This window comes from Sinohyriopsis cumingii, chromosome 17 (assembly GCF_028554795.1).
Source record: "Sinohyriopsis cumingii isolate HCF-2022 chromosome 17, ASM2855479v2, whole genome shotgun sequence".
Classification (NCBI taxonomy): Eukaryota; Metazoa; Mollusca; class Bivalvia; order Unionida; family Unionidae; genus Sinohyriopsis; species Sinohyriopsis cumingii.
The window spans coordinates 36,092,222-36,119,056 of NC_142977.1; the positions used below are offsets into that span (position 1 = coordinate 36,092,222).

The 26,835-nt window shown below is 37.2% G+C and overlaps 1 protein-coding gene across 1 annotated transcript in view; it reads right to left on the reverse strand.

The window, feature by feature from the left end:
• The window catches only part of LOC149778424 (uncharacterized), a 166,654-nt gene that overhangs the window by 98,413 nt on the left and 41,406 nt on the right, over positions 1–26,835 (reverse strand). The window contains exons 4-5 of the mRNA XM_089939250.1: positions 21,757–21,848; positions 11,983–12,054 (exon numbers count right to left, since the gene is read on the reverse strand). Coding sequence (XP_089795376.1) covers positions 11,983–12,054; positions 21,757–21,848 — 164 coding nt within the window. The remainder of the gene's footprint in view (positions 1–11,982; positions 12,055–21,756; positions 21,849–26,835) is intronic.

Consider the following 26,835-nt stretch of genomic DNA (forward strand, 5'->3'; position numbering starts at 1 on the left):
ACTCGTGTGATAGTGTAAGACGAATACTTTCAACTGCACGCGTCAACGGAATAAATTCAGATACCTGTTCGTGGGTAACTGTGGCAAGTGATCTATAAATGCAATTTTGCAGCATTTTAATGAACCTATATCTCGCGGGAAGAGTATTCTTCTTCGTTGATAGCTCATTCAAGGATTCAAAATCTGACATAATTGTTTCAGCGTCTGTTAAAATATTAAAACCCCGCTGCTTCAATTTTTGAATTTCATCAATTACGATATTAATATTTTCGTAATTCATATATTATAACTATTTTTTTTTATCTAACTGAGAAGTCATTGACTTCCAGAGAAGTCATTGACTTCCAGAGAAGTCATTGACTTACAAAGTTGAAACATTTTTCGTTTTCGAGTTATCGTCGTCGACGATATAACAGAATGAAATCTTCTGTTTGAGCTTCTTTGAAAATGCTGTTTTGTGGATCCCATCTGCGACATGCTGTACAGAAGGTGGACAAATACCGAAATACCTACCGGCGGCGTTTATTGACTGGAATACAATTTCTTCACCTGCGTTTATAGATTTAATAGCTCTTCTTGCAACTGTTTTACAACGCCCTGTGTTACCCAGTAGGCAGTTCTTGCTCTGAGTGACCACGCGAAGATTGTTTATAGAGTTATCAAGTATGTTACCGTTAATGTGATCAATGACAAAACCCTTAGGGATCACTCCAAAGAAACATTCGTAAATAAAACGATGACATAAATACCTCCCTTTCCCAACAGTAAATCTTGAATAACCACCATTATCAACTCCACCAACTGGTCGTCTTCGCGTGCAGTGTCGCACCGTGCCATCTCGGTTTGCCTCATAATTTGGAATAGTTGGATGTGCAACAAATTCTTGTTCGGGAACAAATTCTTGTTCGGGGACGAATTCTTGATTCATTATACTATAAGCAAATCATTTGTCTAATTCATAATTTGTCTGAAAACTTATTTATGTAATCACGCTCCGAGAACGTGTTCAAGTCTGGATTTTTTTTATCATAATACCGTTTTAGTTCTCGATAGCGTTTTCCCCCACACGCTGAACATAATTGCGTTTTTCCTCGTACTCCAATGCCGCATCTGATACACGGTATCGGTCCTAGACTCCCACCGCGGACCTGTTGAGCATGTTGTCCACAGTATTCGTGTCTGCATGGTTTGCTACACGGCGCTGATGAATTTAGTTTAATCCACTTGCATTGGTGCATATAATATATTTGTCTATTTAAATACTTGTCTTAATTATAATAATGAGTTTTGAAAGACTATCCAGAATAAAACCTGGAAATCTCCAATTTCCCCGAGGTCGATTCGATCTTGACCGGTTAACTTTTGATCGACGACGACGAGAACTCACACTCGTAATTGGTGTTATCAAGAACGCCAAAGAAGAGTTTCGTCGTGATGGTGCCGCACATGTGTGGTCTTCGTATAAAATCATTTCTGAAAATGCCATCATTGATGGTACCATCAACGATACAATCGCGTCGAACATAATTGGGTATCTCGATGATAAAAAATATTTCATTCAGATAAAATTTATCGTTGGCGTCGACGACACGGAAACAGGTGAAACAACGTGGATTATCAGAGACAAACTAGACCCTATTCTTGATGCCCGGCGGGGGAAAACCGTCGTCGTAACCAAAGACTCAAACCCGGGAGTACTTGTTGGGATTGATACACCGTATTATGCCAGAGCGTATCCTGTGACCGCAGTCATTTATGGAATTTATCCGATGAAGAAACCACGCGTTGATAAACTCGCCCCGATGAAGATGTCAGAGTCATTGATAAAATCCCCAGGGTTGAATTGTGTAGCCGAGCGAGTAATGGAACATTTTAAAAATGCAATGCGAGGAAACGGCCTAACACCGCTAAGACAGACTAAAATAGCAGCGTGGGCGGCAAAAGTAGTGGATGAAGGAGCGTCAGTAAATGATGTTGCCGAGCTCGAACGATTACTAAAATTTCCTATAACGGTTTCATCGTTGACCGGTGAGGTATTGTACAAGAGTAAATATGATTCCCGTGGAGCACCAATAACTATTATCGATCATAACAGTCACGCCTGGACTGACTCGGTTAGGATATTTCCTCGAGATCGTGTTGTGAAGTATTATTCCGAGTTGGAAAATGACAATGGTGAAAATGAAAGTGGAAGTCCAGGGACTGAAACTCAAAGAGTTTCTGGAAATGCAAGCATTTCTATGTTTGATTTTATTTATCAGATAAGTAAAACCGATCCAGTGTCGGTGTGGTTATTCCGAAGTGACCTCGAGGGAGAGTTTGATCAGTTTGTGAAACCCAACGGGGAGGTATACAGAACGGCGGCATTACATCACGAAATGAAAAAACTCGCAGAAAAATATCATGCGACGAACACTGATACGTTACTGACGCAGTGTTTTACTGTCCCGGGTGTTGTCACGCATATAGCCCGAGAACGAAATTCATGGAGACCAACCCCGAAGAGTTTTCTCGAGGATATTCAACAGAGCTGTATCGAATACGGACACGGTGGTTTGTGGAATACCCAGTATGATCACCGCGATATGATATCCGTGGATATGACGGCGTGTTATCCAGGAAGTTTTCTTGGGCGTGGAGAATGTAGTGAGTATTTTGCGCGGTTTGGTCATATTACAAGCTCGATGACAAGAGTTGCCATAAACGGACCATTGCCTGATTTTGATCTGACGGGGGTTGCTTGTGTGTCGTCGTTTAAACTCGCTACGGGTTTACATCCTGTGTGTTATGCTTGGTTTGGTAAACATTTCGTTGAGAAGCGATGGGCCCCAATAGTGTTATTGCGATACATGCTTGACAGTCGAATACTGCTGTCGCTGACGGTCAGTGAAGCGATTATATGCTACTGTCGTCAAACCGAAGTTTGGTTGCCAACTCCGCAAGTCACCGTAGAAATTGAAAATTTCCGAGAATATCCAGAATCGTTTATCGACACTATCATCGAAAGAGCTCCCCGAACTGATGAAAGCACAGCAAAAGATCTAGGACGAAGAATAATAGGAAAATTTACTCAAGGTGGAGCGTATGATCATAAACTACATCATAGTCGATTAATCATGGACGAGGCCGAATTGGATCTTATTGTCGCTGATGCCGCCACGAATAATACGTTTTGTACCCGCGAAGATGTGTTTCTGTCAAACGGGGAAAAATTAGGAACTGTTTTTAGTTATATCGACGGAGAATCATCTCAGTACACACATTTGAGATCTTCGATGCTAGCTTATGTATCAATAAACCTATTGTCGATGATTAATAGGTTTCCCGTTGACGCAGTGAGAGTTGCAACGGATTCATTCTATATCGATAAAAAACACTTAGCGGCGTTGAATAAGGTTATACCGAATGATCCATCGTGGGGTTCATGGAGAATAAAAAATGAAATGTTGCATGGATATTGTGAATCAGCTGATGTTGAAATCGAGGATGAATATCGCGGCGCAGAAATATCTGGGAAATTTTCAATTTCTACGACAACTTCGCTGCCGCCGGTGCACGATCCTGTTGTGAGACATAGAACAGTTTATCTCAACGGGGCTGGTGGTTCCGGTAAGACAACTCGCGCGATAGAATTATTTAGAAACTCTGACATGATTGTGCTAACACCCACACATAGACTTGCCAGGGAGATGCGACAACGGGATGTTAACGCGTGCACGTATCACAGTTTTTTCAAATACAGCGGCGGCACATGGACTCCTACGCGAATGGGAACGAAATATATCCCTGGAATAATCATCTGGGATGAGATAGACACTGTGCCGTTGGATACATTAAAACAGTTTCTGGATTGGTTGCTAAAGAAAAATACCGCAGTTGTTATGTGCGGCGATCATGGTCAACCACCGCCATTTACAGGTGAATCTCCACACACGTGGCTGAAAACTTTTGTAGATTATTATGAGGAAATAACTAACGATGTTAGAGCACTCGATGAAACGCTGAAAGAGTTTAAGGCGTTGATCAGGCTACAAACCAATAAAGTCCAGTGTGAGATAATGCGTGAAATAATTCCAGAGACTTCGCTGAGCGACTTTTGGGAAACGTGGAAACCAGGTGATTTAATTGTGGCAAGTAGAAAGATAGTCAGGGACACACTTCAGCAGCGGTTATTTCAGTTACATCAGAAGAAATTTCCAATGCTGGTAGTGCCGTTGTGTTATAGACCAGCTGATACGCGATTGCAGAATACCGACGTTGATATACCTGGGAGATCGGAAAAACAGAATTTAGTATTAAATGATATTGTCACAGTTGATATTGATGCTGTTGAACAGGCACTGAAAATGAGCAAATCCCCGTGGACGCTAGGATACGCTATGACCATCCACAGTTCGCAGGGACTAACTATTTCAAATACAACAGTTTGGATTGTTGATGATCGCATCGAGTGGTCAAATTTAGTTTATTTAGCCGTGTCAAGAGTAAGAAGGATAGGTCAGTTACGAAGAATTGTATTAGATGATGTTATCAACGACAGCATCAACAGATCAATCGCTGATGATACAATAAGAAAGAAATTAGCCGGTTACAAACAGAGCGACAAAAAAAATGGCAACGAGTTTGATCTCGACGAAACATTTATTATACAATTACAACAACAGCAGAATAATCACTGCGCGAGTTGTAATTGTTTATTGCTGTGGCAGTATTCGAAAAATAATCCAAGGCAATTTACCGTAGATAGAATAGATAGTAATCGTGGTCACACACGTAAAAATGTAATGTTGACCTGTCTTGAGTGTAATCGACGCAGAGGTGCTGCTGCAGTTATTTAAGTGATCGAGGTGGTAATTGTGTATCCGCGGGGATCACCTGAAGTTGCTCGCGTGTGAACCCACGCTGAGGAGCAGTTGAATCTAATCTGTAGATTGCGTTTCTCCCAGTTGATCTGGTTATGCTGGATATCTTATGTGTTGTAACGCTCCATATAGGATCAGTTGCCCTTTTTTTTCCTCCTTCGAGTTCTCCGGGTTCGTATAAATACCTAACGGTGACATTACCCAGCAACGGGGACGCTAGCGTCGTTGGCTGCGTTGAAACACGCTCACTGACGCGGGGTATATATTTTTTTGTGATTGCATTTACAGGTCTCATGTTTGTTGTTCTGGTAATTTCATTATTTAGTGCGGCTATCACGTTTGGCAGTCTTGCAACCCATTCACGAGATCTCGTATCGTAAATGAATTCCCTCGCGTACTGGTATCCGAATAATCTCTCAGCGAGTGTTCTATTAAATCGCTCAACAATTGCCTGATCCCGATGAATTTCAGTATGTCCTCGTCGTATGGTAACGTTATGCTGCTTTGTCAGTGATGACACCGCGCCCTGAAATTCCTTGCCAGGATCAACTTGTAATAATCGTGGCCAGTTTAGAGGTCCTCGTTGATAAATTCGTTTAAACGCAGAGGCAACTTCGGACGCTGTTTTAGTCGCTAACGGTTCTGCTTCTTTGTATCTACTGGCAACATCAACTACTGTTAGCGCGTATTTGTATATTTTTCTGCGGACAGTATCATGAGGCAGGAATAGTATGTCAGCCTGATGAACTTCATTGGGGGTACTAACATCAAAATGTGCAAAGTTGATTTGTCGAGGTGGTGGTAAGTAGATTTGCCATATTGCTTGTTTTGACAGCCATTTTTTGGCAGCCTCGCGTGGTACTGATGCCGCGTTGGCGAGTTTATTAATTGCTGAGTTACCTCTCCAGTATCCGATTGGGGAATAATAAATCGCTTGCATTTTTATTTAATTATCCAGCGCCTAATGCTAATTTAGATTTCATCGCTGATCTTACTAACCAATTAGCGAGTGACTCCTTAAATGATTTATTTTTTATGGCGCTTAGTGCATGAATTAATTTCACATCCGCGATATGCCTGTCTTGTAGATCTTTACTTCGATAAGCAACATCATGCATGTGACACGCTGCGTCGATAGCGTTTATCGGATACTCTCCCGGTTTTGGTTTAGACTGTTCATCAAGTCTGATATCTAGTCGTGTCCCTGGACCGCAGTAATTGTATCCTGGGAGATGCTTTTCTCCGGGATATTTAGCCCAAGGGGTACCTGGAAGTCGTCCGAGGGTTGCTGCGATGTCACCTCCGCTGACTTTGTCAGGCTTTTTTTTTGAAATCTAAATTTTTTTGTGCCACATCGCGCACACTTACCAGAAAGTGCTTGTCTGTTATTTTTTGTTGTAATGGTTGTTAGATCATTCGTAGGGGTTTGTGCCTTACACTTCACACAATATAGATCCATAATTATTATTCCTTATATACAAATGGAGATCACTGATTTTTCTGCGACGCGAAGGAAAGAACCAGTCAAGCATAATTCAGTGCTACCAAACTCTATTAGGATGATCATCATAGGACCGTCAGGATCAGGTAAAACACAGCTGTTGCTGAACATGATAATGAAGTGGATGAAATGGGACAAACTATACTTGATAGCTCCGTCTGTGGATGATCAACGTTGTTATGATGTTATAAAAGATTTTAATGAGAGTGCAAAAGCGCTGAGTGAAGACGGCGAGGATGTTGTTGAATTTATAACTGATATTGAAGAAGCTCCGTCCGTGGAAGACCTCGACGGGGGAATAAATAACCTAGTAGTGTACGATGATGTGATGCTGGACAAGCAAAAAAATCCTGCAAGAATATTTTCACGAGGTCGTCATAAAAACACTGATGTGATTTATGTTACTCAGCGTTACACACAAATACCAAAAGTAATCAGGGATAACTGTAATCTTCTTGCGGTGTTTAATGGAGTTGATGTTCACACGCTGAGAAATATTCATCAAACCTGGTGTAGCGGCGATATGGATATTAATAAGTTTAAGAATTTCTTTAGTCGCGCTCAAAGAAACCAGCACGGATTTGTGACAATAAATTTACACGACCCGCGTACACGATACCGCATCGGACTTGACACAATTTTTGCAGCATAAAAATGTTTTTCCTTGGAAACTCATTTCGTAGAGCAGCAGAGGGGGCGCAAACTACACCTGATTTTTCGATGATACCTCACCGTGGAAATTATGTCGGATACGAGTCGGATTTATTGAAGTAACTTGCGTTATATCAGCGGAAATACAAAGCATTTTCAAGGACATTTTTTTTTGTCCTGTATTCTGAATAGAAGGGTTTATTTCGTCGAAATAAGCCCTCTATCGAATAGTTTCCGTGGGGAGGGCTTATTGTGCAAAAAGCTTTTGGTCTGTTCGCCCCCTCTGCTGCTGTTGGAAATGATAACAAAGTCTGCATTAAAAACTAAACTGATACATTTAAAATGGTACTGTAGAATAGGCTTGAAGGCTTGATGTACCATCATGCAATTGGAAGAGGCGACTAATTGAGGGATACGATTCGTTGTCATGATCTAACTGAGAAGTCTGGACGTTTTGAAAGAGTGTGATTTGTATCAAATATCTTACTTTGTATTTCAAGATTTTTACCATTGTTTCCTTTATATATTGCGTGTCTTTTTGGGACACTTACCCTCATAACTCACCCGACGCTATATGGAAAGGATTGTGCTGGTGTGCCGTTAAAATATATACATGTACATATTTATTTTTCAATTAAAAATGAAATAGCAAAAGACTTTTTTTCTTGTCTTGCATTTATTAAAGTTTTATGGTAATTTTGTAACGATCAGATGAGGAAGGTGGAGGGGTAGACATAAACTATTCTTATATTTAGACAATCAATTATCAATGTATTATTTAACTATATCCATAGACTCATTTAAAACATTAAAAGCAACAACCACATGCAGCCGTTATAGAAGTAATTTGTACTTCACGTAGACGATAATAACCAGGAGAATTGTGAATTAGATTTCAATAGCGAGAGAAAATGACTTTACTTTTATGGTAATACAAAACTTTCACCCAAAATATAAATAGCGTTAGGATTAAATTATGTATTCCAAAGAGCATAAGAAGATTGTATATGGTGCTACAAAATATTGGAAAAACAAGTTTGTACAAGTTTGCATAGAAATCGAAATAAGTCCCTATTGACTTTACCATTATCGGTACACCTGTACAGCATTTTTGTACGACAAGACGTGCAATAAAAACAATAGCTATTTAAAGATGTCAATGTAATTGTGGTATATTATGCTGATAAATTGAACATATTGTAAGAATTACATATGCCATGAATACCAGGGGGTGGGGGTCGGGTTAAGAATATGTAATAAAGATCGCACGGATTTTCAATAGTCAGTCATGCAAGTAGCTCTTCTTCTTCCCGAGCGTGGGAATATTTTGATATAGTTCATACTTCCTCATACTTCCTTGTGTGCATACGTGGGTACGCATGTGTGTAATGAAGTTTGGACTCTTTTTATGCCATAATAAGGTTAACCATATAATAGTAAAGGGTTTGATAAGGGTCGATTTTGGCCCCCAATCAGGTTCAGATGAAACTCAGATTAAAGAGGTTCAACTCTAACTCTGTTCTTTAAATAGGTATCGAATTTTTTATACACGACCGATTTTAATAAAGAAAAGCGACCTTTAAAAAGCCAGTCATTTTATCCTACGTTATCACACCTATTTTATGGACTTTGGACGTAATGGTTAATAAGTCTGTTTCACGCTGATTGCCGAAAATGATTCGATCAATACTTTTATGTACAAATCTCAATTTTTGTTTAACAACGTTGTTGCGAAGACATGTACATGTACCTTTTTGGATTTCATTTAAAACGCTAACTTATGTTATCATTTAGGACTGCGCGCGTGCCATGATCGTTAAAAAATCGCCATAATATAGCAACTGAAGTATTAGGAACGGATGCATTTCTTAATCAGACATAATTTCACCAAAAGCCATTTAGAAGTTTTTGTTCATTAGTAAAAGTTGAATGTTGTGTCAGCTTATAGGTAAGAATGAAAATCAAAAGTTCAAAACATCGGCTACGAAAGCTGTTATGTTTATGTATCGGCGGGAGAAGCTTACATTATACCTTATTTTGTTACTAATTCAGTAAAATTATCAAATAATTTTGCTTTGGAGAAATTATTGCCCTATTTGATACATTTCATTTTCACAATTTTCTTGACCCTATGACAATTTTATCTAATTTTATATTTAATGTCTAGGAAATTAAAGTTGGTCCTTTATGAATGACATAATGTGCACCATACTGATTTCTCATTAATTTTTTTAAATACCAGGCCCCCACCCACTTGAAAGTTAATTGGTAGGTCCCTAATGATGCAATGTTTTTATGTTGTGACATATGCTGTCATCGAATAGTATGTATAATGTTGGTCCGACAGGTTAAAATCTATCTGAATATAACCCATTTTGTTACATCCAGCAGGTTTCAAGAATGTACCAAACAAAATATCTTAGACAGGTATACCATGTTATATCTAAATTTTCTTCATGTCATGGGCCCGGGTGGCCGAGTAGTCTAAGGCGCTCGCCTTTACAGATCACTCGCATATCACCTCTGTCCGTATGGGTTCGAATCTCGACCAGGCCAACCAGGATATGTCAGAAAGTTTGTCAGTAGCTTCTCGTGGGTCGCTGGTTGTTTCCTGAGTTTTCCCAGGTTATTCCTTTATCAAATATGCTGGCCATTACGTATATCCTATCATGCGCATAAAAGAGGCGTTGAACCCACCAAACCCTTCCTGTCAGTCAGTTTTTGGCATATTTAGTTTTTGGATCATTTCTTATTTAATATCAAATGGTTTTCCAGAGTGAAGGGAAGCAATATGGAACTTAAACGTTTGGCTTATTAATGCAGATAGATTTGCACCAGCGAGCTTTTCCTCTCATTCCTCCACTGTTTTATCGACGTCATTACTGTACTCAGCTAATTAGAAGTCAACATTTTGACATTTGTGAAAAAATACACGGCATTTATTCCTTAAACTACTCTATACTTGCTAGTCAATAAAGTCATCGATCAGTGTTAATTTTGTTTTGGGAAAAATTACTGCCGTATTTTATGCATTTTTATTCACGATTTTCATAAATCTATATTAATTTTTTTCATTCTGTATTGAATGTGTAGGAAACTTAAGTTTATCTATTACGAATATAAAGATTCAGACCACAGTGATTTATCTGTCTAAAAATAAATCACAGGGATCCCCTCTCTACCCTTTTTCCATCCCCCCAATCCCCCGATAATGGACCATATTGTTGCAATGTCTTTTACATGCGATGTGCTGTCGTGTGTCTAATTTGTTTATTGTGCTGTTTTATTTACATATTTGTCATACTACCACTTATTTTTTTTAATTCTTCAAATTATCAATAGAGTTTCTTATATTTAATGCAAGTCACCCCTCTTACCTCCAACACACAAACACACACAGACAGACAGATACACACACAGAGCGGACAAAATAATTGTTGCAAAAAGTGGCAAACAGGAAGAAAAATTTGGTTTGGCTGGTTCAAATGTACACGAATATATCCGAATTTGTTACATCTGATATGATTCCCGAATGTACTAAACATTAGGTCAGTGTACCAACCCCCAAAAATGACCCCTGTTTGTAAGCCCACGTCACTGAAATAGCAATAAATTGTCTAACGGGGTACCGACCTAAGATATTTTGTCTAGGATATTCTATAATTGTGTCAGATGTTCAAAAATAGATGTCATATATTCAAATAGATTAAATCCTGCTACACTTAAATTTTCTTCATGGCGGCCAACATTTTGGCAAATTAATTATTTGGATCCTTCGCAAAGGTGACTAGGAATACCTTGGACTTGTAAAGTGATATTTAATTTGGCCTGAATATAGAGAAGAGGAATACATATCAAGCTGTAAATAATTATCAATTTTAATATATAAAATCAACTGATTTTAAATTTCCCGCTCATAATTTGTCCAAACGGATTATGCATTGAATAAGACCTCTAAATCAGATTAAAATGTATGTATTTTGTTAAAACACGATCTCATATCGGTAAAATATGTTCATTACCACCTTAGGTATCCAACCCAGGCTTCGCAGAAATGTGCAAAATAGATTCTTGACACTTTAATTTTGTTCCTTTGAATAAGATAGTCTCAAAATTTGCTCGTAAACCTTGAGCTCAAAACTCTAGTTTAAAGAGTGGAAAATAAACTGGGTCTTACATTATTTTTAAAAGTAAAGACATCCAGTTTTGTATATAATAGGTATTGAAGACACAAAGTTACCTTCCTGCATCATTAATTTCAACGATTCAATCAAGAAAAATATGGCATTTAGCAACGTCATCGGTGGTTTTGTGTGTGGTCCTAGCAAAGTCATCAGTGGAATTGGATGTGTTAGAATTGGCAATTGAAGGGTTTCTAAAAAAAGACTTCTTAAAAGGTGTGTGTGTGTGTGTGTGAGAGAGAGAGAGAGAGAGAGAGAGAGAGAGGGTGTTAGATTTTTAACGTTGCTTTAACAATTGAAATCATATAGTTACGGTGTCTGCAGTGTGGCAGTTTATAGTGATGTATAGCACTGGGACATCATGCCGCAGACATGTAACATCATGTCCCACCCAGTTGCATTAACATAACACCAAGCCGATAAGTCATAACACTAACCTCTTAATGCTGAACGCCAAGCGATGTAGCTGTTAGTACCATTTTAAGTTTTTGGTGTGATTCAGCTGGGGTTCGAACTCGCAACCTCCAGTATCCGAGGCATACGCTCTAACAACTTAGGCAACTGGAGCGATCGATCGATCTATCAATCAATCCATTGAGACAGAAACAAAAAGAACCACATCGGATTTATATATATTTTGTCTTATATAAGTTTTTCTATCAGTGCTACGTAATCTCGTTCTTACAAAAAAACAAACAAGCAAACAAACAAATAAGCAACCAGAAAGAAAACTAGCAACACAAACTTAAGTACAAAAACAAAAGAAAAAACACACAAAAGACCTTACCCTTTTTTCCCTACATCCGGCATCAATGACTCGGTTTAGACTACCATCTAGGTAGGATTTAAAGTAGCAGACCTTGAAAAAAAAAGATGGCGGTAAATAATGATTAATAAGCATGAATATATTTCTGACACATGGTGGTAAATAATAATACGTAAGCATAAATATGTTGGTAATATGGTTGTTTAAGATTTAATTCTCTTTTATGTACCTGACACAAACAAAACAGAAATTAATACTAAGCCTGACTAAAGAATTTCAAAGCAAATCAAATAAAGTTTCAAATATACGATTGATAGTGTTAACAATGCAAACTTGCAAGTTTCTTTTTCATATCCATCTGAATATAGAGACAAAAATATGTTTGTGTCTGTGATAAAAAAAGAATCAGCAACAGTGTAACTAGATGCAATTTTGCTAAACTTACGTCGAAGTCCAAACATACGCTGCTCTCTGTTATATGTTTGAGACCCTTTTGTATAAGGTCGTTGTCTCCAGAATTCGCCATATTGTGGCGGTTAGCAAAATAATTTGAAGATCAAATGCTGTAGCAGCACTTACTGCCCCTTAATTAGCTGTTTATATCTCTGTTGTAGCCATCACGAATATCTGGTTCATGGTTAAAATCACCCTGTTTCATTGAAGTAACCAGGTAGGCAATAATGTACGTGTCTAATTAAACAGGGTTAGAGTTTTCTGCGAATGTGGGGACATTTCTAACCACGTTTTGAATCTTGACTCTGTATCGGACGCCAGCTCAGCCAAGTATGATTAAAGGAGTTTGTAATAAATATGCATATATTTGTAAACTATTTAATCTATTATGTATGTAGTCATTCGTGCATGCATTCACGCATGAGTTAGAGATGATATCCACTTTGTAATAGTGTTTATCATATATGAATGATAGCACTGGCTCTTCTCCAGATCAATTGATGTTTGCTCGCTTAATTTAAATTCATTTGATAATTGGAAATATATCAATCTCTTTGGGGTAATAATGCTATGTTTATTATTTGGAATAACCGAGTTTAGTTCAAGCTAGAATGTTTGAGCTTTTTAGGCATAAACGACCAGCATCATCATCTACAAAAATGAAATATTATGAGAACGTCGACACTTTTTATTGCTTTTAGAGATAGTGTCCACTAATAGTCGGAGTGAAATTAAGATTAGAGTGAACAGGACCTTATAAAGTGCAACTCCAAAAGCTTCCTAAAGTTATTGTCGAAGATATAGAGCCCCAAACACCTCATCAACTGTTGTTTATGTGGAAGATTGCTACGACTCTGAGGCCTTAAACTAAGTAACAGAAAGAAGCAAACACAAACAAGCTTTGCAACACTTAAGACATAATTAATTTCCCTAAGTTACAAATGGAATTTTGAGAGGACCTTACAGCAATATGAATTAAGGCCAAAATAGTAGTAAAAAGTTCTACACACATCCGAAATAATCGAGTGTTCCGAATATTTCCACGTCCTCCAATGTGTTGATTTGCCAACAGTCTGGGTATAACACAATGACATTGTCCAGAACTCCTTCGAAAAAATTCACAATAATACCAGAATAATAATTTAGTCCAGAGTAAAAAAGCACTTGTAATTCCACTGAATAATCCAAACAAATGACTTCCTATCAGATTATATCTAAACACAACATTAAACTCATCTGCTGACTCTTTTCGAACGGAGAACATAGGAAATAAGAATAAATTAACTGGTCAACTCTCTGTCTCTCTCTGTCTCTCTCTCTCTTTATATACACACTACGGCTCTAGTATGACTCTTAGGTCGCAATACTTATTTAAAACATTGTCAAGAATCTCATAAAACACTAATTCTCTAGCAAGACACTGCTTAATCAACAAGTGTCAACAGAAATAATCTTGGGGAGCGGCAGTGGCTCAATGGTTAGCGTCCCGGACACACGACCGAAAAGGTGCGGGTTCGAATCGCGCCAGCCTGTGGGAGCTACCGTGGTGTGTCCTTGAGCAAGACTCTTTACTTCTGTTGACTTGGCACTAAATAAACTACTGGTGATAAAGCAGCAAATGCAACGAAACTAAACAGATAAGATGGATCAATCAAATCGGCATCCAACTCAAACTACTACAACAAAACGCATACAATAATGAGCCACTCACAATAAGTGATTTTATTTCCTTTAAAACTACTTTAGTTGTAAAATGTATGCCCGTCAGTAATAATAAATAGTGTAAAATAGTATTTGTTTTTCATTGTACCTTTCCTTCTGGTGAACTATCTCCAAATAATGAAAATAAAGCGGGCATTGGTTGGAATAAAAGAGGGTAAGTATAATATTAATAAGGCTACACAGCTGGCTTGTAGGATAATATAAAGTCAGCAAATCAACCTGTTTGATTATGAAAACAATTGGATAATGTCTGGCTAAAAACATGGACAGATTTTATATATATTAGATGGTTATTATTTACAAATGCATTAAGTTCCTCTTTTTTCTTCAATCAACCCTGCTATCTGAGTAAAGTGTTCAATGTATTTTAGAAGGGATATTTATTGTTAGCTATGGTAAGTAGTACACAGCTGATGAGATCTAGACTGATTTTTTTCAACTTTAAAATGGCCTACAAAAAAACACACATGTTGTATGTTGTAGCAGACTTGAATAGACTCCGATGATATAAACGCGTTTAAATTCTAAACGGCTCATTACTTCTGCCAAGAGTTAAACAAAAAAGCTGTCCAAACAATAGCAAGCATATAATACTCCACTTTAATAATATTACTGTTTGCAAAAACAGACAAGTACAAGATATTAAAATGAATGCGAAAACTATGTGTAATATATATATATGGCAGATGAACCGCTGTTTGAATTGAAAGTTAAATGTTGGGGACTGTCATAAAGAGACATTTTCCAACAAACCTGGATCGTAACTATGTAAGAAATGTCTTGGTTCGAATAATTGTCTTATGAGGAGGAAGACTAAAATCAATCAATCAATTAAAGGACTTAAGTCGCCTACGCAACTAGTGCTTTCACGACTGGTTAAGTCTTAAGGTCAAGATTTTCATTTGATCGGGACTGTAGGAATGGAGCCACTAGAGTCCCACTTTTATATGCGAATGTCGCACTTTTTAATTCATGAACATGTCCGGCCGAGGAAAGGAGGCAAGGGACCCGTGGGACGCGAAACGCCGCAGGAAAGCTGTACGCCCAGAAACGTCAAAGCGCGTAAGATCAAATCAAATCCAGTTTTACTAGTGGAAAGAAATCTATTTCAAGAAAGAAAACTAAAAGGCATGAAAAATTTGTAGTATGCAAATGTGGTAGAACTGAAAAATTTCTTCCTTGGATGATCATTAGAAGGCAAAAAATTACACTAAACTAATGGGCTGGATATAAGCTACGTCAGATTACGCTAATACTCCGATTCCATTCATGTTAATGATCTTGCCTTATCATCTCTCGTTTACAGTTTTTAAGGTGTAATAGCACCAAGCGAAAAATCCACACTGATTGGACGCTGACAAACTGACAGGAGCAATAGCTCGAACAATTCATTAAAGTTAGTTTATTGTGTGTTGTATCTCAAATCCCCAAATTATAAATAGCAACAAACTAAACTAACGTTCAGTGATGCTGTCAACACGATGTTAATGAGATACATAAATATTGACGTTAATAGACAAAATAAAATTGAAGGTACAAATGTTGCCCCAAGGCTTAAGAGTTGAGCTATTTAGATGAAAAAAGTTATTGGAATGGTAGTGCAACATTCAACTAAAAACAACAAGGTCCTACTTAGGTCATTGTTACATAGCATCAAGGATTGACATTAACAGAAAATTTAGTGACCTTTTGCTTTGTATCTTTTATTTGAAACTTGTAAATCTCTCATAAAGACAAAATAATATATTGTTACGCTGCATTCTTTCAACGTGACTTTAAATTGTTATACAAATTGTATAGCACATGATGTTACAAAATAATTGCAATTGAAATGTTATCAATGTTTGTGTAAATTATATTTATTATTTCTACAAGGCATTCATTTTAAACACAAATTTTCAGTAGCTTTGATAGTTACTTGTGTTTGTTTTTGTTATTTAACAGTTTGTGATTCAAGATAAGACCTAAGGTAACTTTTGATGATATTATCAAGTTTATTATTTCTTTAGGTTTCTATAAGTTGAACAAAGACTATCTAAATAGTAAGGTTTTTGCTTGATAAGATTATAAATAGTTGGGTTTTTGCTTGATAAGGTTATAAATAGTTGGGTTTTTTGCTTGATACGATTATAAATAGTTGGGTGTTTCGCTTGATAAGATTATAAATAGTTGGGTTTTTGCTTGATAAGGTTAAAAATAGTTGGGTTTTTTGCTTGATACGATTATAAATAGTTGGGTGTTTCGCTTGATAAGATTATAAATAGTTGGGTTTTTGCTTGATAAGATTATAAATAGTTGCTTTTTTTGCTTGATAAGATTATAAATAGTTGGGTTTTTTGCTTGATTGTTGGATTTTTTGCTTGATAAGATTATAAATAGTTGGGTTTTTTGCTTGATAAGGTTATAAATAGTTGGAGGTTTTGCTTGATAAGATTATAAATAGTTGGGTGTTTTGCTTGATAAGATTTTAAATAGTTAGGCTTTTTGCTTAATAAGGTTATAAATAGTTTGAGGGTTTTGCATGATAAGATTATAAATAGTTTGGGTTTTTTGCTTGATAAGATTATAAATAGTTGGGTTTTTTGCTTGATACGATTATAAATAGTTGGGTGTTTCGCTTGATAAGATTATAAATAGTTGGGTTTTTTGCTTGATAAGATAATAAATAGTTGGGTTTTTTGCTTGATAAGGTTATAAATAGTTGGGTTTTTTGCTTGATAGGGTTATAAATAGTTGGGGTTTCGGCTTGATAAGATTATAAATAGTTTGGGGGTTTTGCATGATAAAATTATAAATAGCATGGGGGTTTTGCATGATAAGATTATAAATAGTTTGGGGGTTTTGCATGATAAGATTATAAATAGTTTGGGGGTTTTGCATTATAAGATTATACCTTAATAATTTTGAAAGAGAGGTGGTTAGGTAACCTCTTACTGTTCTTCAGCAATAAAACGAAATAGGAGTTATAAATAAACCTTGACTAACACATCTGTCGCACGTTCGTTTGTTTTAAATGTATGTCTTGCAGCAAATCATTAAATCAAGTCCTACCACATTTGCTAGCTATAATTCTGTTACCCCTTTTTATATCCCTTCTCCTAAGGATTTTATGGAACCAATACGTTCGTTGTAATCCAGATATGTATAATGTATTCTGTGGAAATCTTTTGTTTATGATAGACCCAGCATTCAACATTCCAATCAGTCTCTTTTTTTTTTCAAAGTAAAGAGTATACATTTGTTTTCTCATTAGTTTTAATTCTTCGCGATTTTGTATTTATTCAAACATGAATTGTATTGAAATGAAGAGATCTAATTTAGTTATTGCTTTTGATTTATTTTTGTTTAACTTGGGTTGAAAGTACTGAACAATTTAATTTTCAAGTTGTGGTTGGAGTAAATTGGAAGCTCTACAATATATTCCGAAGTGTGCATTTTCTGGGCCACTGTGAATTTTAAAATTCAGGCGAAACATTAGCAGCAATTTCTCCACTTATCTACTACTTAAGGTGACATGGATGTCAATCGTTTGATGCATCAAACGTAAGTATAACATTTTTATTGTTATTTTGATATGTGTTAATTCGGCGGTCTTCTGAGTTGTACTTGAAATATCATTTCTTTACTCACTTTAGTTCCAAGTTCCTGTGATGGCTGTCAGTATATTATTCATATCTCTCACTGACTAGCAGCTAAAATTAAAACTGCCAGTTTGAGGACATAGTATACTGTATTTAACATTGCTACGTAGAGCTTCCGTTACGATCCTATCAGTAAGGGCATATGATCTGAATATGTTTTGACATCTTTCCGATTGAACCAAATAAAATTATTTAAGTTAGTCTTATCTTAATATGGATGACGAGAGTTTAATGAGTACATCTTCATAAATTAATGTTTTCTACCATCACACGTCTTTCATGGACAAAATTATTAGTTACATGAACACTTCGGATTATGAAACCAGTAAGAGAAGATTAAATAACGCCACTAAATTCTTCAACTTTTTCAACCACTCAAACTCAGATTAACTTTTTAATAGGTCTAATATTTGCTAAATTGAATAAAATATAAACTATGTATATTTAAGAGAAATATTTACCTAAAAGTACTGCTAGTTAAAATCGTTTGTTGATCTGTTTGATTTTGATGAAAATATATCCAAATAAAGAACTCTTGATTAGCTAAAGTTGCACACTTATATACCGATATAGCATTAAGTTACTAATGTAGGCGGGACATGCAAGGTGTTTCTCATAAAATTTCATTTGGCTTAAATAGTGTAAATTCCAAACTAGTACAGAATTAAAATCAAAAAGTTAATTCACCTCTCACAAAGGTAAGGTCCTGGCATGCATGATTAAGAAATGACAATCTACGCATATTGAAATTTCAAACTGTCCCTCGGATTGCCATTCGTATTGCAATTAAATCAACAGTATCTACGACAGGAAATTTAGGCCAAAATCTAAGGGTCGTTAAAAATGTAATGTTTAATATACGTGTAAGAGCGACAGCTTTGTCCGAGTACAGGTCCCACGGAGCTATTCGACTAAATCATTATTTAAAAAATAAAATAAAATAAATAAATTTTTCCGTGACACATAAAATGACAAAGAGAAAATTTATGTTGTGTTGTTCCTCACTAAAGTTATGGATTCATGAAGCGGAATAGATCACAGAGATTCTCTTCCTACTACTAGTCGTTTCTATCCTTGACAGGGTGATAAAAGACAATTACTCAATGTCACACAGTAACAAGATCTTGAGATCTAGTTTTCTTTCACGGGTATTTCACACTCTGAAACCACACACGTACTAGTCTAACCATGTAACCATGTGTTCTATCCCAAGTCTCAGAAAAGTTATGTTAGTATTAGGTCGTGTTTTATGCGCTGCCCATTTAGGATGATGCAAAGCTCACGGTTTGCATTTGCGTTGTTAAGGTGGAAGACGCTCGAGACTGTCTTTCTTATGCATGACTGTAGGCGCCATTTCTTGAAGAAGTCCGTCATTTCCTCCAGATCCGTGTTCAGTACCTCCTCAAGCTCAGTAAATGAGCGACTTTGGGTCCCGAGGGCAATGTCATCTGTGTACATAAACTTGTGAGACAGTGGTTTAGGTCACTGATATAAAAAAGACTTGGCGAAAGAACAAACACTTGTGGGAGTCCATTAGTCTGACAATCCACGAGCTGCAGCTCTCTCGGATGTGTACTCTGAAGCGCCTGTCGCGAAGGAGCAGTTCGATAGTCTCAGCTATTCAGGCAGGCAATACTCTGGACATTGTCAACAACAGCCCTGAAAGCCAGACCGTGTCATATGCCGCTGTTAGATCATGGAAAACAACTTCAGTTTCAAGGTTCCACTAAAAACCATTTTCAACAAACATAGGGCAAGAACATGATCTGAAGTTCTGCGGCCAAAACAGACGGAAAGCTAAGAGATCATTATGGGCATCTTCTCCAGGCTTTGGGGTTGCAATAATCTTTTCCTGACGCAATAACGTCGGCATGCACTGTTTCCCAACAACCTGGTTGTATAAAGCAGCGAGCCATACCTTTACCTTCGCTAAGATGCATCAGGAACTCAGGCAGGATATTATTTTATCCTGCTGCTGTTCCTCACATGATGTTGCAGAGCACCTTTTCAAGTTCTGCTGATGCAAATGCCTCTGGAGTATTTTGATCTAGTTCATCTGACTTCCGAAGGCAGTATTGTTGCCACTCATCTTATACTGATCTTATACTTGACGTCAGTGCTATTTATCCAAGGGAGCGTTTGTCACTTGTAGTAAATGGCTGGCAACATCATTTGGTTTGTCAACATTATGGACTTTGAACTAGTGGTTGCTGATCGGAACTATGTCAGAGAATCAAGCTCCAAAATGTCTCGCTACAGCGCGTGAAGCTGAGTGGCTTTGTAGTTTCCTCTCATCGAGTGCGCCTGGTAGTGTCCAGGGATTGAATCAGGTGATCTGCTATATCTGAGTCTCCAGATGCTTCATGCTCCTTGCTAAGAGCCAGACACCCTTACATATATATATATATATATATATATATATATATATATATATATATATATATATATATATATATATAAGGTTGAGATCAACGGGAATATTAATTCCTCCTTTAATTTAAGTATATATAGGTATTTACCGATGCGTTCAGATATAATTTGTTAGGAATATTTATTTAAATATTATTCAATTGGAATTACAAAGTGCTCATTGACATTTTAAACAAAATAACTCTTTTTGGGATATTGTGAATTCATTCAAGGATAGTCTGGATTATATCATTGTGATACATCAAGACTATTAGTACATCAACATATTCAAGATTGGAATTCATTCCGAACATCACTGGAATTCATTGGGAATACACTATACATTATCTTTCAATCTGATTAAAATCAGTTCTCTCTCTCCTGGGTGAATATCTGACAGCGACCAGTTAGGGGTCATGTTCTGGGGACCTTTGAGTGATTCAATGGAAATGAATTTTTCAGAAATTGAAATTGAATCAAATCGATAGGCACACACTGACGCTCTTCAGCTATACTGTTCATTCTCCAAAACGCGAAGTTATAAGGCTTCGTCTGTTTGACTGATAAAATTAGCGAGTATGATAATAAAATATCGCACCAGATGAACTTTAAGTGGTCGCTGTCAGATCTTCATGTAGGACAGCGGAGATCTGATTTTAATCAGATTGCTTTTTCTTTGTGAGCTTTTAGGATTGTTTGGAATTTCATTCACAATACTGTAGTTCCTTTCAAATTTTCATTTTGAGTTCTAGAGAAATAAATTATTTTCTGAATTTTACTAAACGTGTTGTTTTGCTTTTTATGTTAGAATTAATACGATAGATTCATAACAGGATTTATTTGTAGATAAATACAGAGATGCACGGATAATGTGTTAGTACAAGTAGGAAGTTCTGTATTTCGATGTGATATTTTATTTAAGGGATAAAATAAACTTCAATAAAGTTTGGATTGATGATATGTGTATGTATCTCATGTATGCATGTATCTATTTATCTTTCTGTGGAACGTTAAAAACCTACATGAATAAAATCTGAAATCAATCTGCTAAGACATATAATTATTACAATATAGTATATGTAAATATTGACTAATAGTTGAGATCATCTGTAGGAGGTATTACTAACAGATGGAACGTGGTTTAGTGTGTGTCGTTCTGAACACTTTTCATCTCTCACGCCTTCTTTAAGCATGGATTTTTAAAATTATTAAACCAAATTTTTAAGTTCAATATACATAAAATTAAACCGACAAATGTATTAAAATTGGAATGGAAATGAAGAGGAAGGGGTGAGGTGTTAATTTCACCTTTCTTTAGGACGGTGGAGATATAAACATATATCATACAACAGATTATTGTCATTAATTTATTAAGAGGATGCCTACTGCACAACATGCAAATATTGATGCCTGAAAAGAGCTGGATACTGTGTACCTTGCAATCGAATTAAACACCTAAAGACACGACATAAGTCGGCTGAGTAGTTTGTTAATTGTGTGCAATCTTTGTCACGGATTTTACGTTTGATATAAAAGTTTAAAACTAAGAATTTTAATCTAGTGTACATACCTGGCCTGGATCACAAATGATGATTGTATTTAATGCATCTAAACTCCCTACTCCGTTACCAGAAAAGCAGGCAATCGAATGGTTTCTTATACCTGTAAATATACACGGCAAGGTCTATATTAAAAATTATATTGTGTACCTACAAATTCACCAAGCTGTTGACTCCATCATCAAACACTTACAATTATTTTTTGCTCGTGACAGTATCATATAATATTCTGGGATAAAGTTCAGTTAGAAAAAATACTTGCCTTAATTATATAATTGGGCAGTTGGACTGTAGCAAAACAATTTGCGAGAACGGTATGATAATCTCACCGTGGTAAAACCAGTATTAACAAGGTCAAAAAATGCCCAAGAAAATGTACGAAATCATATTAAATTATTAGAAACCTCAGAGGAACCTTATGCCGAGTTTGGACAATGCGGTCTCTAGAACACAAAATATAATCCATCCGACATAATCTTCGTTGATAGTGTTGATTTTCACCCTGATAGTTTCCTCGGTTAGGGCGAATGTAAACAGTATTTGTCACGATTTGCTAATCTAACACACAAAATAACCAGAGTAGCAATAAACGGTCCCTTGTCTGTCGACTACGATCTATCTGGATTTGCTGAGATCGAATCATTTTAATTTCAACAAGTACTCCTCCGGTTACACCTGTCTGGTTATGTCGTCATTTAAAAAACAAATGCCAATGCTAATCTCAATGATTGTTGTGCAATCAATCAACGTGATTCCAATATTGCTATGGCGATATATGCTTAATGCTAAGATTCTTACATCTCTGTAACATCTGCGATAATGTCATACAAACCACCGAAAACAGTTTGGCTACCGCGAGATGGTAAAGATATGTGCAGAAAAAGTATTGGTAAGTTTGCATCTGGTTCGTCATTAAATAGCAAACGCCGCTGTACAAGATTAATTATGGACCCCGTAGAACTTGATTTTGTGACCGCCGATTCAGGTCAAAATTAGTATTGATGTCAGGGCGAAGAGCAAATGTACACGACGGTACAAATATTGGCACAACCGTTGGTGATTCGCCGCATTTTATTCATTTGAGATCGTCGAGGCTTACATATTCGTCAATAAAGATGTTATCGATGATCGATATATTTTCAAACGGATGACGCTTTTAGAATAGCTACGGATTCATTTTATATACGTCGAAACCATTTATCGACAGAGATGGCTTAGCCAACACACGTTGGGATTATAAAGCGCGAACAATACGTAATTATTCTAATTCAGCTGATGTTAAACCTCCTGCGATGTATTACTTCAACGATAAGTCATTACAACCGTTAGTGAATGATCCAATCGTGTGACACTAAACGATTTATCTTAATGGTCCAGTTGGTTCTGGTAAAACAGCACGTGCGACATATTTATTTCGAAATGCAGATATGATTGTGCTAACGCCAACCCACCGGCTTGACAAGGGAGATAAAAAAGCAGGGTGTTAAGTCATACACGTGTCAGTTTATTTTCGATGGCGTGGTGATGCGTGGATCCCATGCGTATGGATGAGAAGTATATTCCTAATATCATCATTTGAGCTGAAATATGTACCGTGTCCAAAGACACGTTAAAAGTGTTTCTCGATTGCCTATCGATGAAAAACAAGGCGGTTGTCATGTGCGGAGATCAAGGAAATCCTCCTTCGTTCACAGGAGCATTGCCATACACCTGACTTAAACTTATGTCGATGTTTACGAGTAAATGTTGTACGACCACCGATCGAGCGACGGATCGTTACGTGAGCTGAAAATGTTAATTAGACTTCAGCTGCAGAGGATTCAGCTTGAGATAGCACGTAGTGTAATTCTAGTAACGTCCATGTTGGATTTTGGAACTTATTGCGCCATATTATTCTGATAGTTGTATCACGACAAAACGTCCGTGATTAAACATATATGTACACTATTTGAGCTTCAGCGGGAAAAGTTTCCAACGCTGCTGGTTATACTGTGTTATCGTTCAGCGGATACCAGACGACAACATATTTCAGTCACGATACCATGAACGGATACACAGCAAAAGCTCGTTCTTAATGATATTGTTGAAGTTACCGCATAGGTTGTTGAGTAGGCTCTGCACAACAACCATCTTGATGAAATCTAGGATATGCGATAACAATTCGCTCATTGCAGAGGCTATTCCAATATCTAGATAGTGAATGATGGGATCGAACTGTCAAAGTTAGTATATTTGGCAGTATCAAAAGTAACAAAAATATCTCAACGACGATGAATTGTTAAAGATAAGTTTAACCAATCAGAGACTCTAACGAGTGGGGCAACAATATTCTATAGCACGATAACGGAAACAATTAGTTGGTTGTGCGCGAGAAGCCAAAAATTTAAACAGTGCCAGTTTGATCTTAATGTTGAATTTATCATGATGCTTAAAACAACAGCAAATAATCACTGCGCCTGCTGTAACACAATAATGTTGTGCCAATATATTTTCCTAATGATGTACGACAATTTACAATGGATATGATCGGTAGTAGTCTAGGCCATACACGCGAAAATATCGCACTGATATGTGTTGAACGTAACAGACGTAGCTGAGCTTGTGCCCTTTCCTAATGCAAATCCAACTTGGTAGTAATTGTGTATTTTCACAAATTACTTGTAATTGTTCACGGACAAATCCACGTCGAAGAGCTGTTGAATCTTTTTTGCAGATAGCAGGCCGGTCAGTAGATCTTACCTCGCTGAATATTGAATGTGTGGTTACACTCCAGACGGGATCGATTGTTCTTTTCGCACCGCCCTCAAGTGCACCAGGTTCATATAAATACTTGACTATCACATTGCTGCTCAGAACTGGACTGTGTTTCTTCACGACTGCACTTTTGGCATCATACCAATATCATGTTTGACTTGTTTAACGCGGTTATCACGTGAGGTAGATTCACAACCCATTCACGAGATCTGTCCTTGTTTAGTAATTCTTGGGCGTACTGATGTCCAAACAATCGCTCATCAAGTGTTCCATTAAATTGTTCAAAGATTGCCTGATCACTATGGATCTCGATGTGTCCCCATGTAATTTTAACGTTATGTTGTTGCATCAGCGATGTTACTAAGCCAAGAATTTCTTTGTCAGGATCAACATTCAACAACTGTGGTCATCGCAGGCGACCATATGAATACATTTGTTCGGCTGAGACTTCACTTGATGTTTAAGTTGATAGCGGTTCTGCTTCGTTGTATCTGCTTGCAACGTCGACGACAGTCAACGCGTATTTGATTGTGAGCCGTTTACGTAATGTTTTAATTGTGTGATGTGGTAAAAACAAGATATTTGCCTGATGAACTTCGTTGGATGTGCTGACATAAAACCGCTCATGCTGAACAGTTTTGGAACGTAGCAGATAAATTTGCCAAACTGCCTGTCGTGACAACCAATCAGTGGCAATAACACGTGTGAGACCTGCTGCATCGGCGAGTTTGCTAATCGCTTTTGTAACTTTCAAATATCCTCTTGGACTATAATGAATCGACCAATCATTATTAATTATTGGACAATGAATTTTACTGCGCCCACGGCTAACTTTCCAGTCATGGCCGATCACGTACGATAAATTTATTTAGAAATTAAGATATAATTCTGTTCATTACAACTCACTGGTTTGCCAAGAAGATGAAACAAGATGTTAAGTCATAGCTTTTTTACGATGGCGTGGTGATGCGTGGACACCAAAGCGTATAGGTGAGAAATATACTCAGAAAATAATCAAAGGCACGTTAAATGTTCTCGATTGGCTGTCGACTAAAACACAGCAATTATCACGTGCGACGATTAAGGACAACCTCCTCCGCTTACAGGAGAATCGCAACACACCTGGCTAAAAAATCTTACGTCGATATTTAAGAGGAAATATTGTTCGAACACCGATCCATCGATGAATCATTACATGAGCTAAAAAACGTTCATTACATTCAGCCAGACAGTGTTCAATGTGAGATAATGTGCAGTGTAATTTCCGAAACGTACGTGCCGCATTTTTGGAACATATGGCGCCCTAATGATGTCATTGTTGTATCACGAAAAGACGTCCGTGATTCACTTCAACGTAGAATAGTTGAGCTTCAACGGAAAAGATTTACAACGCTGCCGGTTCAACTGTGTCATCGTCCAGAGAATACCCGTAGACAAAATCTTCCAGTCACGATTCCAGGAACGGATACACAGCTAAAGCTTGTTCTTAATGATACAGATGAGGTTCCGCAAGGGCTGTTGAGCATGCTCTAGCTGGTGCAAAGTCGCAAATAAAGTGCTGAAGTCTATGATATGCAATAACAATTAGTTCGGCGTAGTGGCTAATAATCAAAGATACCAATGACTGGATTGTCAATGCTCGCATCGAAAGCTCAGATTAGTATATTTGGCAGTATCGAGAGTTACATTAATATCTCAGCTGTGGAGAATTGTTATCGACAATTCCAAGATTGTGTGCGACACTCCAACGATTGGATCACCCACCACTGGCACCATCAAAAAGAGCTGGTTGTGCGCTAGAAGACAAAAAAGAAAACAACGCCAATTTGATCTTGATGTTGAATTTATCATGATGGTGAAACAACGACAAAAATAATGCGCCTGTGTAACACAATAAAGTTGAGGCAATATATTCCTAATGACGTTGGACAATTTACCGTGGACGGAATCGATATTAGTCTCAGCCACACACGTGAAAATGTTACACTGACATGTCTTGAATGTATCAGACATATGGGAGATAGTGTATTTTGCTAGCGCGAATCCAACTTGGTGGTAATTGTGTATTTTTAGGAATTACTTGTAATTGTTCATGGACAAATTGACGTTGAAAAGATGTTGAATTTAGTCTGAAGATTGCAGGCCTGCCGGTAGATGTTACCACGATGGAAATTTTTATGTGTGGTTACACTCCAGACGAGATCTGTTGCTCTGTTGTTAACACCATCAAGTTCACCGGGATCATATAAATACCTGACTGACACGTTGCTGCCCAGCACTGGACTCTGTGAGTGACTTACCCGCTTAACCGGGATGTGTTTCTTTACGATTGCATC